The sequence below is a fragment of the Hyla sarda genome, chromosome 1 (genome assembly GCF_029499605.1).
Source record: "Hyla sarda isolate aHylSar1 chromosome 1, aHylSar1.hap1, whole genome shotgun sequence".
NCBI lineage: Eukaryota > Metazoa > Chordata > Amphibia > Anura > Hylidae > Hyla > Hyla sarda.
The window spans coordinates 216288616-216304614 of record NC_079189.1 but is presented as its reverse complement, the minus strand read 5'-3'; the positions used below and the strand labels follow the sequence as shown (position 1 = coordinate 216304614).

The window sequence follows — 15999 nt, the reverse complement described above, 5'->3', positions numbered from 1 at the left end:
TTCTTCTAATAGAGAAATTATTGTTAAAGGGGTTATCCAGGAAAAAACTTTTTTTTATATATAAACTGGCTCCAGAAAGTTAAACAGATTTGTAAATTACTTCTATTAAAAAATCTTAATCCTTTCAGTACTTATGAGCTTCTGAAGTTAAAGTTGTTCTTTTCTGTCTAAGTGCTCTCTGATGACCTCTGTCTCAGGAACCGCTCAGTTTAGAAGAGGTTTGCTATGGGGATTTGCTTCTAAACTGGGCGGTTCCCGAGACACGTGTCATCCGAGAGCACTTAGACAGAAAAGAACAACCTTAAAGCGGAATTCCAGGCAAAACCTTTTTTTTTTTTATATATATATATATATTAACTGGCTCCGGAAAGTTAAACAGATTTGTAAACTATTTCTATTAAAAAATCTTAATCCTTCCAATAGTTATTAGCTTCTGAAATTTTCTGTCTAACTGCTCAATGATGATGTCGCGTCCCGGGACGTGAGTCATCAGAGAGCAGTTAGACAGAAAACAACAACTCAACTTCAGAAGCTAATAACTATTGGAAGGATTAAGATTTTTTAATAGAAGTAATTTACAAATCTGTTTAACTTTCCGGAGCCAGTTGATATATAAAAAAAAGTTTTGGCCTGGAATACCCCTTTAACTTCAGAAGCTCATAAGTGCTGAAAGTATTAAGATTTTTTAATAGAAGTAATTTACAAATCTGTTTAACTTTCTGGAGCCAGTTGATATATATATATAAAAAAGTTTTTTTTTCCTGGATAACCCCTTTAACTTACTTGACACCACTAAGGCCAGCATAGTTGCGATCTAGTGTGGTTACACCTGGTCAAAAACCATTACATGGATTTTTTTTTTAACCCAGCACAACCATGCTGGAGGGCAACTATGCTGGATGGGTTCCAGTGTTGTACCCCATTCCAGCCAATTTGGCTCTGTATGGTACAATAGATCCAACGTTTGGACATATGTAAACCTGGTTAAGGCACACAGGGAGGTAAATTCATTTTGCTAATGTTTTTTCTGCTTTCTCCTGGCTGGACGGCATATTCTGCAGCAAAATAAGAAGATTTTTGTGGTAATATAGAGAATAATGAAGAGGCAGACAAGTAGGAAACCGATGACATCCAAACAGTGGTACTGGTACCAGGTTAGATTGTGAGCTGCTGGACGTAGATGCTTTGCTCCCTTGTGGCGCATGACAAACTCTATCCAAAAAACAGCTCTATCTAGTGGTTTAACTGGCTGGTCATGATGAATCTGTGATATCCTCAAGGCATTTTCTTTATAACTAAAAGATAAAACACAGGCAATGTTTTAATTTTAGTTTTTTTTTACATTTCAAAATACTTAACACTGTGGAATGCCACATTTTCAATCATTAACCTTAAAGGGGTTCATTCAGGAATAGAAAACCAGAGCTAATTTCTTTCAAAAACAGCTCTCAGTCTGTCTCCAGGTTGGGTGTGGTTCTGCAGCTCAGTTCTATTTAAGTGAATGGAGCCAAGTTCTAAGACCACACACAACATGGGGATGGACATGGAGCTGGTTTTGAAAACAATTTGCTCTGTTTTTTTTATTCCTGCATAACCCCTTTAAATATTGTAGTACATACAGCCAGCCCATTATCATAGGGGTCCTGGGATATTGCTGTAAGGAATCCTCCGCACAGCATTTTTACATTGTTTTTGAACACTTGGAAAAAGTACACAAGGGACATTTATTATTGGAGGTAGGGCTTTTTATTTTTATTTTGCGCAATTGGGTAAAAGGTGCACATATTTCAAATTTTTTCACAATGGGGTAAAAGTCCCTGAAAATTTGGAGAGTGGGAAATCATACAAAGTGGTGTTCTAAAGTGACTTTTGAACTTTTATCTACATCCTAAAGAAATAATCTCCATGCGACATTATGATTAATCGGTCCCAGGAATGCAAAACCAAAGTAAAAAAAAATAATTTCACAACACACTTTCAAAGGACACACAATGATAAATGTCCCTTGATGTGTTTCACGCATTTTTAGTGGTGTTTTGTATTCTGTAATATTCTAAATTCTGGCATTGTTTAAAGTGGTAGTCCTGTTCAGGGCTGCCATCAGAAATGTTGGGGCCTCTTAGGCCCCTTTTACACTACAGGTATCATTCTGCTTTTTTACTGCTGTTATTCTACAATAACGGAGGGGGGAAAACCGACGCAATAACTGGTAATAATGGATGATAACTGATGACCTTCATCCTTTATTTTTAATGTTTTTCTTCTTAAAAAACCTGATGTTGTTCATCCGTTATCATCCATTATTACCATTTACATCCGTTTTTTTTTAATCAGGTTTTTAACCCTTTTTTTTTGTAAAACTGTACTGAGCATACTCAGTACAAAAAACTGATGTTAAAAAAACTGACAATAACTGATGATAATGGATGTTTTTTTTGCACATCCAGTTCCCATAGATTTCAATATTACATTTTAACGTCCGGTTTTTCACAATTTTTTTTGCCGGATGAAAAATTTGTGCATGCATCGTCTTTTGTGCCGGCAAAAATAATTGACATTAGTAAAAACGGACATGCCTGATGCAAAAGGATGTTCAAAAAATTCCATTGACATGAATGGGATTTTTTGACTGACGTTTTAAGGACTTTTTGCCGGGAGTAATAAAGGAGTTTTTTTTTTTACCAAATGATACCTGTAGTGTGAAAGGGGCCTTACACTGCTCAAGGCCTGTCCTCTGTCTTTCTCAGACCCTCTGCAGGCTGCTCAGTGGCAGGTCCAGGGGGGGATCCGCCACTGAGCAGCCCACAGGGGGCCCCATCACATTCGGGACATCCCTGTGTCCCGAAAGTTCTTTTCGGGACACAAGTATGTCCCGGTTACTTTTCTGCAGCCCCGCGTTAACTTTAAAAACACAGGGGCCGCCGGGAGGTAGCGCACACAGGGACGTCACTGACGTCTCGTGCGTGCGCCCACAGCAATGGAGGAGCGGAGCATCGAGGAGGAGGAGGACGAGCGCGCATGGTAAGTTACCTGCATGTCATCGTCAGTGCTCCGACCACCGCTCCTCCGGTCCCGGGGCCTACTGCTATGGTCTATAGGCCATAGCAGTAGATTGTGACCCCTGACCGGAGGAGTGATGGTCGGAGCACTGAAGTGGGACAGTACACAGGCATACAGCCTCCAGCCATACACTGTATATGGCTGAAGGCTGTATGTCTGTGGGGGAACTATACTGCCAAACTAATGTGGGGAACTATACTGCACCTAATGTGGGGGAACTATACTGCACCTAATGTGGGGTACTATACTGCACCTAGTGTGGGGGGGAACTATACTGCACCTAATGTGGGGGGGAACTATACTGCACCTAATGTGGGGAACTATACTGCACCTAATGTGGGGGAACAAATAGAAGGAATGGAAGACTGCACTCCGGTATTGGTGTCCAAATTCAAAGAAGGTGGTTTATTGATCCCAATACATACAGAATGATGCAATGTTTCGACCTAACAATAAGGTCTTTATCAAGCACCATGTGGGGGAACTATACTACCAACCTAATGTGGGGGGGAACTATACTACCAACCTAATGTGGGGGAACTATACTGCCAACCTAATGTGGGGGAACTATACTGCCAACCTAAAGTGGGGGGACTTATACTGGCAGCTTAATGTGGGGGAACTATACTGCCAACCTAATATGGGGGGACCTATATTGCCAACCTTATGTGGGGGAACTACACTGCCAACCGAATGTGGGGGAACTTCAACCTAATGTGGGGGGACTTATACTGCCAGCCTATTGTGGGGAAACTACAACCTAATGTGGGGGAACTATACTGCCAGCCTAATGTGGGGGAACTACAGCCTAATGTGGGGGAACTATACTGCCAGCTTAATGTGGGGGGAACTATACTACCAACCTAATGTGGGGGTGAACTATACTGACAACCTAATGTGGGGGAACTGTACTGCCAACCTAATGTGGGGGAACTACAACCTAATGTGGGGGAACTATACTGCCAACCTGATGTGGGGGAAACTATACTGACAACCTAATGTGGGGGTGAACTATACTGACAACCTAATGTGGGGGAACTGTACTGACAACCTAATGTGGGGGAACTATACTGCCAACCTAATGTGGGGGAACTACAACCTAATGTGGGGGAACTATACTGACAACCTAATGTGGGGAAACTATGCTGCCATCCTAATGTGGGGGAACTATATAAAAATATAAAATTGTACTATTCTGATCCCTATAACTCTTTTATTTTTCTGTATATGGGGATGTATGAGGGCTCATTTTGTGCTCTGTGATTTGTAGTTTTTATCGGTACCATTTTTGTTCTGATGGGACTTTTCAATTGCTTTTTAAATATTTTATTTAATGGTATTTGAAGTGACTAAAAATGTGCAAATCTGGTTAGTGCACTATTACGACTTTTGGGGCCCCACTTTTGACTTTGCCCAGGGCCACTCTAAGCCTTTCCCTCCTCTAGGTAATGCCCCCAGTAGGAAGGGAATCCCCCTATAAGATAGAGGCTGCCAGAAGGTCGGAAATTACCCCAGTAGGTAGGCTGGTAATATCCCCAGTTATGCTCCCAGGTAGGTAATGCCTATAGCAGGTAGATAGTAGGTAATGCCCCCAGCTAGATAGTAGGTAAAGCCTCCAGTTGGTAAGAAGTTGGTGATGCCCCAAGAAGGTAGTAGGTAATGCCCCCAGGTAGGTCATAGATAATGCCCCCAGTAGGTAGGTAGTGCCTCCAGGTAGGTAATGCCCCCAGTAGGTAGTAGGTAATTCCCCCAGTAGATAGTGCCCCTGAGGTAGGTAATGCCCCTTGGAAGGTAGTCCTCCAAGATATAGAGCCCCCATATAGGTAATGCCCCCAGTAGATAGTGCCTCAAGTAGGTCATGTTCCCAGCAGGTGGTGCCCCCCCATAGGAAGTGCCCCCTGTAGCTAGTGCCCCCAGGTAGGTAGTGCGCCCATAGAGGTCCTCTAAAATAAAAAAAATCACATGCCCCTTTCCGCTGATCCTGCACTGAGACTGGGCTCTCTACAGCCTCCAGAGCAGCACAGGATTTTTTTGACAGGCCATGTGTACGTACATTATGTATTCGATTTGCGTACTGTACGTACGGAAGCACGAAACTGCCGTTTAAACAGCAATTTTCTGCTTCTGTGCTGGGGCTGCTGCGGGTGGGTGCAGTAGAGGCCCGGGCCCCTTACTGTGGTACTGGCTGTACCACCCTGTCGATGGCCCTGGTCCCGTTTAGGAAAATCTTTTGTATCTGCTACTCTCCTATGAAGATGCATGGAGGGGGCGTGCACAAGGAGAGTTGGAGCGCCGTACAAAAGATCATAGGGGGTCCCAGTGGTCGTACCACCTGCCATCAGCCACTATCCAAAGAATAGGGGATAGATTTTCCTTAACAGGACTACCCCTTTAGAATGTCTATAAAAAAAAAAAAGAAATACTGTGTTTTGGCATACATGCCATTTTTGATGTCTGCTCAGTCACTCAACACCAGTAGGAAAATATACTTCCTTTCTTTCCCATAAAATATCTACCTCATGTTTACTGAAAACAAAGGGATAGCATCTAATACCTACACATATAGAGGGAGATTTATCAAAAGCTGTGCAGTTGCACAGTAACCAATCAGATTGCTTTTAAAAAGGTCTCTGCAAAATAAAAGAAGCAAGCTGATTAGTTGCTATGGGCAACTGCTCCACTTTTACTCTGTACAGGTATGATAAATCTTCCCCATAAAACCTTAATGAACCTCTCAACCACAATGAACACATGAATATAAGTGAGTTTCCTCAAGGTTTGTTTTTTAAATTAGGTACAAAGGAATTGGTATGTAAAAAAGGGAAACATGGAAACTCCCACAATAATTCCAACCATTACCAAAGCTTAACAATAAACGTGACATTATCCACAGTAACTGTACATATAAGTTACATCTTATAAACAATTCATGTCTGAGAACTGACAGGACTTTAAAGAAAACCGGTCATCCCACTAGACCACCACCATTCTGTTATGTACATGTGACTGAGCTGTTAGTGTTCCACACATGACTACGAGGAGTGACCGAATGGCATAATGCGATGGGTCCCCAGATCATCACACCAACAGTTGGTGCAGAGTTGCTCCACAGCAGTGTCAGGATTGGATCACTCACCATGAGGCCTTCATACTTACACCAAACTGTTATCAGATCCCAAACAGAAAGACGATACAAGTCTAGTCCAGAAACCACTGCAAACAAAGGCGACGGTGGCTGGCTGTCATTAGCAAGATGCATAATGGGCACTGTGAAACCAAATTTTCACTACTGAAACTACTGATGATTGTTGGTGGATCAAATGATCCTCTCTACTGGGGGCCTGCCGTGGCCGGCGGGAGCTTATTCATCATGTGTTGCATGCAATTGTGTAACCGCTGATCCCAACACCTAACAGCTTCGTCAGAATGGCCTAGATCAGTGATGGTAAACCTATGGCACGCATGCCACAGGTGGCACGCCGAGCCCCTTCTGTGGACACGCGGCCATAGTTCGCCATCAGCCCATCAGAAAGATCTTTTCAGGACACAAGGATGTCCCCGTTACCTTGTCCCCGTGTTAACTTTAAAAACGCAGGGGCCGCTGGGAGGTAGCACACGTAGGGACGTCACTGACGTCCCGTGCGTGTGCCCATAGCAACAGCAGAGCGGAGCAGAGCAGCGAGGAGGAGGATGCGCACATGGTAAGTTACCTGTATGGACGTCATCTTCAGTGCTCCGATCACCGCTCCTCCAGTCCCGGGGCCTACTGCTATGGTCTATAGGCCGTGGCAGTAGATTGTGACCCCTGACCAGAGGAGTGGTGGACGGATCACTGAAGTGGGGCAGTACACAGGCATACAGCCTCCAGCCATACATTGTATATGGCTGAAGGCTGTATGTCTGTTGGGGAGCTATACTGCACCTAATGTGGGGGAACTATACTGCACCTAATGTGGGGGAACTATACTGCACCTAATGTGAGGGAACTATACTGACAACCTAATGTGGGGGAACTATACTGCACCTAATGTGGGGGAACTATACTGCCAACCTAATGTGGGGGGAACTATACTGCCAACCTAATGTGGGGGAACTACAACCTAATGTGGGGGGAACTATGCTGACAACCTAATGTGGGGGGACCCATACTGCCAAACTAATGTGGGGGAACTACAACCTAATGTGGGGGAACTATACTGCCAACCTAATGTGGGGAATCTACAACCTAATGTGGGGGGACTTATACTGCCAGCCTAATGTGGGGGGGAACTGTGGTGCCAATCTAATGTGGAGGAACTACAACCTAATGTGGGGGAACTATAAACTATCAATAAAAAAATAAAAAAAACAAGTTTGGATCATTGAACTCTGTTGCTGTATTCTTCTTTTCAAACAAAAGATGTTAATTAGTTATGGCAACTGTTGTTTTTTCTAAACTTAAATCTCAGTATTCTGATTTAATTGCTGTGCTGGCACTTTGAGGGGAAAAAAGTTGGCGTGCATTACGGTTTGGGCACTCGGGCTCAAAAAAGTTTGCCTTCGCTGGCCTGGATGGTGGGCAGTTTGTCAAAATGACCATCCTGCTTCTTTCAGTCCAGTCATGTGCCACCTCTTAAAGTCCGTCAACTGGGCAAAATACGCATCACAGAAGCATGTCTAGCAGTCATTGATCTTGCACCATTACCCAAAAGTACACTCAAAAGGAATCCATTTTACATTACCTGTGGCAAGACCTAGTGTCTTATCTGACCACACCTGTAATTTGCAAATCTGTCTCAGACATAACTGCATGTAAATGTTTTTGCAGCAATCCAACATTTCTATCTGTGTTTTTTTTAAATCAACTTTTAAAAATGGCACTCATGCAGTCTGCAAATTACCAATTAGGAGTAACATAAGGTTTAAAAAAGACCAGAGGCCATCAAGTTCAACCTATATCCCTATTGAGTTCCTGCTGCGCTGATCAAGAGGAAGGCAAAAAACCCTCATACTAGAGGTAAAAAATTCTTTCCCGGCTCCAAATATGGCAGTCAGAATGAATACCCTTTTGAACTCTTTTACTGAGTTCACCATGACCACCTCCTCCGGACCATGATCATCTCCTCCTCTGTGCATTTCTACTTTAAGTCTACTGGTGGTCCCTAGGCACCTCAGTCTGAGGCTATAGGACTGAGGCTGCATTCACATCACGTTTTTCCCAATACGGGACCGCATACGAATGGGGGGAGCTAAAACCGGGCGCTCCCATATCCCTGCCGTATGCTGCCCGTATGTAATGTATTTCAATGAGCCAACCGGAGTGAACCGGTCGTCTCATTTTTGCCTGTATGCAGTTTTCGACCGGACCGCTCCGGTAGAAAACAACATACGGGAAAAAATTAGCCGACCAGAGTGAACTGGTGGCATACGGGCGGCATACGGCAGGAATATGAAAGCACCCGGTTTTAGCTCCCCCCAGCCGTATGCGGTCCCGTATTGGGAAAAACGTGATGTGAACCCAGCCTAAAAAAGATAGCTGAGGATGTCAGCAGAACTGTCACCAGGAAATAGGGGTGTAATAAGCACATTTCTAAATAGGACTTTAAACCTTCTGATTTTGCTGGCTCCAGCCACAATGAAAAAGTTGCCTCTAAAAAAATTATGCACGGTTCTCCTTTAACAGTCAGTTTTTTTTTTTAAAGGGCATATATAAATATGAGTCTGTAGGTGCAAAATTGAAAGCATAGGTAGACTGACAAAACAAATATTGTTGTGGAAAAACATCTGGCTATAATTGATAGCATTTCACTTTTTGTCGGGTTTTGCGCCAGAATTCTGTCTGCGCCAGAATTTGCGCCAGAATCTGGCGCACAACCCGACAAAATCAATGTTACTCAGAGTGAAAAAAAACGACAAAAGGGGCGTCTTTCCCGACAAAAGGGGTGTGTTCCCGACAAAAAGAGTGTGAAGAAAACTCACAGGAAAACCTGTGAGTTTTGCTTCACAGAAAACCGACAGCTCAGAGCTGTCGGGAAATTCCTCAAAACGGAGTGAATCCTGCTACCCCCAGCATGGAACAGGGTCTGTTCCATGTTGGGGGTAATAGTAGAGGGGCTGAGGGATTGATCGCACCGAGTCTCACTTCTGAGACCCGATCCGATCAGATGTTATTAAGCAGGGGAGCGGGCGGCATGTTCTGATCCCCTGCAATGTACAGTAAACTTTCATTTTTAAATTCCCCACCAGTCCACCAGGAGCCCTGAATGGCCGGGACCGAGGAGCCAATCAGGGCTCCTGGCAGGTTTTTAATATAGAAGCGCTGTGGTGGGCAAAGATGTATAGAATCGCGGGGGGGGGGGGGGGTATATATCTGGCCCCTCCAGCGTGGATATATGTCTGACCCTCACATCATACATATACAAATGCCGGCTCACCGCTATGAATGACAAGTAAGCTATAAGGAACAGCAGCGCGAGCCTCCGCTCCCTGCACTGCTTTACTTGTCATTTATAGCAGTGATCCGGCATTTGTATATATATGATGTGAGGGTCAGACATATATCCATATGTCTGACCCCCAGGGCATGATATGCAGCTGCTGCCCGCTATGAATGACAAACTCTTAGCAGCGTGAGCAGGCAGCAGCCTTCCGCTCCGCCGCTAATAGAGTTTTCATTCATTGGCAGCCAGGGGAGGGAGAGCATGAATATTAATATGCGCAGCTTGGGGGGGGCAGTATATATATATATATATATATAAATATGTGCAGCGGGGGTCAGTATAGATATATAATAGCGCTGGGGGGCAGTACATTTATTCAAGCACAGCGGGCACTAAGTTTGATATAGCGCAGCAGGGGGAAAGATATATAGAAACGCTGGAGGGGCCAGATATATACCCCCCAGCGATTCTATACATCTTTGCCCACCACAGCACTTCTATATTAAAACTCTGCCAGGAGCCCTGATTGGCTCCTCGGTGGGAAATTTAAAAATGAAAGTTTACTGTATTGCAGGGGATCAGAACATGCCGCCCGCTCCCCAGCTTAATAACATCTGATCGGATCGGGTCTCAGAAGTGAGACCCGGTGCGATCAATCCCTCAGCCCCACTACTACTACCCCCAACATGGAACAGACCCTGTTCCATGATGGGGGTAGTAGTACAAGCACTAATGTAGTCAGAATTTGCAGAGACTTTTTTCTGTCGCACAGAATACATTTTGTGCGACAGAAAAAAAAAACCTGCGACAGAAAGAAAGGGAAATTGGGCGACAGATTAGTAAATAGCATCAGAAAAAAAGGAGTAAAGGACTTGCAAAAACACAAACCGACACTCCACTCTTAGTAAATGAGGGCCACTGTGTGTAGGTGGTAATTAAATGCATAACCAAAAATGTACTACAAAATAAAGAGTAGCCTATCATTCATAGAATGAAAATGTGCTGATAAGGTGATACACAGGTACCTAATACTGTCAGCTACAGTATACAACAAAACAGCCAGTAAATGATCCCACATATGCAGACAGGGCATGAAGCCCATACATAAACTCATGTAATGCCAGTGTACCATCCCAGTTACCCACCAGTACTCCAAAAAATGTCATTGTGACATGTCAAACATTTTTGTAACTGACAGGGACACTTTAAGGGACCATTGTTTGCCAATCAAAGTTTACTTCTATTTGCTGAGCAGCTCTGCATACAGTACATACACTTACCTCCGGCATCTCATCCTTGCCTGAGCAATGACGTTCTTTTGTGTCTGATTCTAGTGTTTAGTTTGTTTACTTGGTGTTGAATGTATTCCCTGACTACACTACCCGATCAATTCCTGGCCTGTTATTTGTGTAATGGGTGAAGATCAAATGATCCCTTAGACTGCGGTTTTGTCCTAAACCATATTTATTACCAACCAAATTATTATATGACAGTGTCACTTTGTCAATCGAACAATACTGGTATGTTTTATGAATCTTTTATTATATGAATATTTGAATCTAAACTTTCTCATGAAGCTCTTACCTTGGGTTGTTGATAACTGTGTTGACCGCATCCACTAAATCCTTGCTCTGCATCTTGTTGATGTCTAGCATAACTGCCATGCCTTTTGACTTCATATGAATAATATTATCTGGCTGATCCGCAAATAGGGGAATTCCGACCATAGGCACTCCATGGTAGATGGCTTCATAAATCCCATTAGTTCCTCCATGTGTAATAAATGCTTTGGTCTTTGGATGACCTAATAAGCGGACATATTAAATGATGGTACTATTTATTGGTATTTTTATTACCATTAATATCCCAGGAAATGATTATTATGAAAGTCTGTTGACCAGCACCTATGATTGGTGATCTCTGCAGGCTGTAAAGCTGACCATATACAGTGGGGCAAAAAAGTATTTAGTCAGTCACCAATTGTGCAAGTTCTCCCACTTAAACAGATGAGAGAGGCCTGTAATTTTCATCATAGGTCTGGGCATGCTGGGAGTTGTAGTTTTGCAAGATCTGGAATACCACAGTTTAGAACCCACTACACAGTGATCTCCAAACGGTGGTCCTCCAGAAGTTACAAAACTACAACTCCCAGCATGCCTGGCTGCAAACAGCTGTCTGGGCATGCTGGGAGTTGTAGTTTTGCAAGATCTGGAGGGCCACAGTTTGGAAATCACTGTGCAGCGTACTCTAAACTGTGATCCTCCAGATCTTGCAAAACTACAACTCCCTGCATGCCCGGCAGCAAACTGCTGTCAGTACATGCTGGGAGTTGTAGTTTTGCAACAGCTGGAGGTTTGTGCCCATAAACAGACCCTCCCCCCGTTAGTTTCCCGATGCAAGTTTGAGCCGCGGCAAATTTTCCTTCGCAACTCAAACTTCCAGGAGGAAACTCACTGTAAACCCCCGTCCGTGTGAATGTACCATACACTACACTACATATACATATACACCCTTACACAATTGCCCCCCCCCCCCCCCCCCGCAATAAAAATAAAAAATGTTCCATATGGCAGTGTTTCCAAAACAGAGCCCCCAGTTGTTGCAAAACAACAACTCCCAGCATTGCCGGACGGCCATTGACTGTTCAGGCATGCTGGGAGTTTTGCAACTGCTGGAGGCACCTTGTTTGGGAAACATGGGTGTAAGGTATTTTTGGCGGCGGAGGCAAGTGTAATGCTTGCATCCGTGTCCGCCCCTATGCAAATCCCTAATTTAGGCCGCAAATGCGCATGGCGCTCTCTCACCTCAGAGCCCTGTCGTATTTCACGGCAACAGTTTAGAGCCACATATTGGGTATTTCCGTACTCAAGAGAAATTGTGTTACAAATTTTGTGGGGCTTTATCTCCTTTTACCCCTTATGAAAAGGAAAAATTGGGGTCTACACCAGCATGTTAGTGTAAAAAAAAATATTTTTTTACACTAACATGCTGGTGTTGCCCCATACTTTTTATTTTCACAAGAGGAAAAAGGAAAACAAAATCTGTAACGCAATTTATTCTGAGTACGGAAGTACCCCATATGTGGACGTAAAGTGCTCTGCGGGCGCACAACAGGGCTCAGGAGTGAGCGCACCATGTACATTTGAGGCCTAAATTGGTGATTTGCACAGGGGTAACTGATTTTACAGTGGTTCTGACATAAACGCAAAAAAAAAACATAACAAGGAGTATAGAGAGCCTTAACACTCCACAGGTGTTTGACAATTTTTCGTTAGTTTGACATGAAAATGAAAATTTTTATTTTTTTCACTATAATGCTGGTGTTACCCCAAAGTTTTCATTTTCACAAGGGGTAATATAAAAAAAAGCCCCCCAAAATTTGTAACCCCATTTCTTCTGAGTAAGGGAATACCCCAAATGTGTATGTAAAGTGCTGTGCGGGCGCACTACAGGGCTCAGAAGAGAATGAGCGCCATTGGGCTTTTGGAGAGGGAATTTGGCTGGAATTGAATGCCATGTTCATTTACAAAGCCCCTATGCTGCCAGAACTACACCCCTCACGGAATGTAACAAGGGGTGCAGTGAGCATTTACACCCCACAGGTGTCTGACAGATTTTTGGAACAGTGATCCGTGAAAATGAATAATTTTATTTTTCATTTGCACAGCCCATTGTTCGAACGATCTGTCAAACGCCAGTGGGGTGTAAATGCTCACTGCACCCCTTGTTACATTCCGTGAGGAGTGTAGTTTCCAAAATGTCGTCAGATGTGAGGGGGGTCCACTGTTCTGGCACCATGGGGGCTTTGTAAACGCACATGGCCCCCGACTTCTATTCCAACCAAATTCTCTCTTCAAAAGCCCAATGGCGCTCCTCCACTTCTGTAGTGCGCCGCAGAGCAGTTTACATCATAGTATCATAGTTCATTAGGTCGAAAAAAGACCAGAGTCCATCAAGTTCAACCCATAACCCTATTGAGTCCCTACTGAGTTGATCCAGAGGAATGCAAAAAAAACCTCATACTCGAGGTACCAAAGACTGACCCCTGTGGTACCCCACAAGTAACAGTCACCCAATCAGAATAAGTACCATTAATAACCACCCTCTCTTTCCTATCACTGAGCCAGTTACTTACCCAGTTGCACACATTTTCCCCCAATCCAATCCTTCTCATTTTATGCACCAATCTTTTATGTGGCACCGTATCAACTGCTTTGGAAAAATTCAGATATATGACAGCCAGCGATTCCCCCTAGTCCAGTCTGGAGCTCACCTCCTCATAAAAGCTGATCAGGATAGTTTGACAGGACCTAGCCCTCATAAAGCCATGCTAATATGGAGTCATACATTTATTTTTATCAAGATACTCCAAAATAGCATCCCTTAGAAAACCCTCAAACAATTTACATACAACGGAGGTTAAACTAACAGGCCTATAATTCCCAATTTTTAAATATTGGCACCACATTTGCCATGCGCCAGTCCTGGGGAACAGTTAGTTACTATAGAGTCCCTGAATATTAAAAATAGGGGTTTGTCTATTACATTACAAAATTCCTTTAGATCACGGGAGTGAATGCCATCTGGACCTGGCGATTTGTCTATTTAGATTTTTTGTAGGCGGCACTGTACTTCTTCCTGGGTTAGACAGGTGACCTGTACTGGGGAGTTTACCTTATCTCGCTGTATTTCACCTGGCATTTCATTTTCCTCGGTGAATACAGTGGAGAAGATTTGTTTAATATATTTTCTTTTTCCTGATGCCCGTTTATAATTTCTTCCTCATCATTTTTTAAAGGGGCCTACACTTTCATTTTTAACCTTTTTGCTATTTATAAAGTTAAAAAACATTTTGGGGTTAGTTTTACTCTCTTTGACAATGAGTCTTTCTGTCTCTATTTTTGCAGCTTTTATCATTTTTTTTTTTTACATATTTTACATTTTTCTCTATAGCTTTTTAATTCTTCTTCCCTGCCATCTTGTTTTAGTAGTTTAAATGCCTTATTTTTGTTATTTATTGGTCCCTTAACATTTTTATTCATCTATATTGGTTTTCTTTTATTCCTGACCCTTTTATTCCCATAAGGTTTATACATGTTACAGTGAGAATTACAGTGGGGTATTACCATACTCAGAAGAAATGGTGTTACAAATTTGGGGGGCTTTTTCTCCTCGGGGGAACACCAGCATTTTAGTGAAAAAAAAATCAAATTTTTCATTTTCACGTCCAACTTTAGTGAAAATTCGTCAAACATCTGTGGGGTGTTAAGGCTCACTGTATCCCTTGTTATGTTCCATGAGGGGTGTATTTTCCAAAATAGTATGCCATGTGTTTGTTTGTTTTTTGCTGTTCTGGCACCATGGGGGCTTCTTAAATGCGACATACCCCCCAAAAGCCATTTCAGCAAAATTTGCTTTTCAAAAGCCAAATGTGGCTCCTTCTCTTCTGAGCATTGTAGTTCGCCCACAGAGTGCTTTATGTCCACACATGGGTTATTTCCATGCTCAGAAGAAATGGGATTACAATTTTTTTTTTTGGGGGGGGGCATTTTCTCCTATTACCCCTTGTAAAAAATAGTAAATTTGGGGATAAAACTGCATTTTAGGGGAAATTTTTTTTCATTTTTTAACGAAAAGTCGTCAAACACCTGTGGGGTGTTAAGGCTCACTGTACCCCTTTTTATGTTCCTTGAGGGGTGTATTTTCCAAAATAGTATGCCATGTGTTTTTTTTTTCTTTGCTGTTCTGACACCATGGGGGCTTCCTAAATGCAACATACTCCCCAAAAGCCATTTTAGCAAAATTTGCTTTCCAAAATCCCATTGTCGCTCCTCCCTTTCTGAGCCCTCTACTGCATCCGCAGAGCACTTTACATCCACATATGAGGTATTTCCTTACTCGAGAGAAGTTGGGTTACAAATTATGTTAGTGTAAACATTGAAGATTTAGAATTTTCTCCTTCACTTTGCTGCTATTCCTGTGAAACAAACTTTCTGAATGTCATTTTGAATACTTTGAGGGGTGTAGTTTATATAATGGGGTCATTTAGTTTGTATTTCTCACAGAAAGGTCTCTCAAATCCACTTCAAACTGAACTGGTCGCTGAAAAATTCCAATTTTGACATTTTTGTGAAAAATTGGAAAATTGCTGCTAAACTTTGAAGCCCTCAAAAAGTAAAAACATAAAGTAGACATATTGTATATGTGAATCAATATGTAATTTATTTGGAATATCCATTTTCCTTACAAGCAGAGAGTTTCAAAATGAAAAAAATTCAAAATTTTCAACATTTTCATGAAATTTAGGAATTTTTCACCAAGAAATGATGCAAGTATTGCTGACAATTTACCACTAACATAAAGTAGAATATGTCACGAAAACACTATCTTGGAATCAATTTCATAAGTTAAAGCATCCCAGAAAATTAAAGCATCCCAGAGTTGTTAATGCGGTCAGATTTGCAAAAAAAACCTCTGCGTTCTTAAGGTCAAAATAGGCTATGTCCTTAAGGGGTTAAAG

General features: G+C 42.6%; 1 protein-coding gene across 3 annotated transcripts in view; it reads right to left on the bottom strand.

The window, feature by feature from the left end:
- Positions 1 to 712: 712 nt before the first annotated feature.
- The window catches only part of LOC130363588 (UDP-glucuronosyltransferase 2B31-like), a 50469-nt gene continuing 35182 nt past the window's right edge, over positions 713 to 15999 (bottom strand). For all 3 annotated transcript variants that reach the window (XM_056568723.1, XM_056568721.1, XM_056568722.1), the window contains 2 exons: positions 11064 to 11283; positions 713 to 1295 (listed from right to left, as the gene is read on the bottom strand). In XM_056568723.1, the coding sequence (XP_056424698.1) occupies positions 1016 to 1295; positions 11064 to 11283 (500 nt within the window). In that variant the 3' untranslated portion in view covers positions 713 to 1015. The remainder of the gene's footprint in view (positions 1296 to 11063; positions 11284 to 15999) is intronic.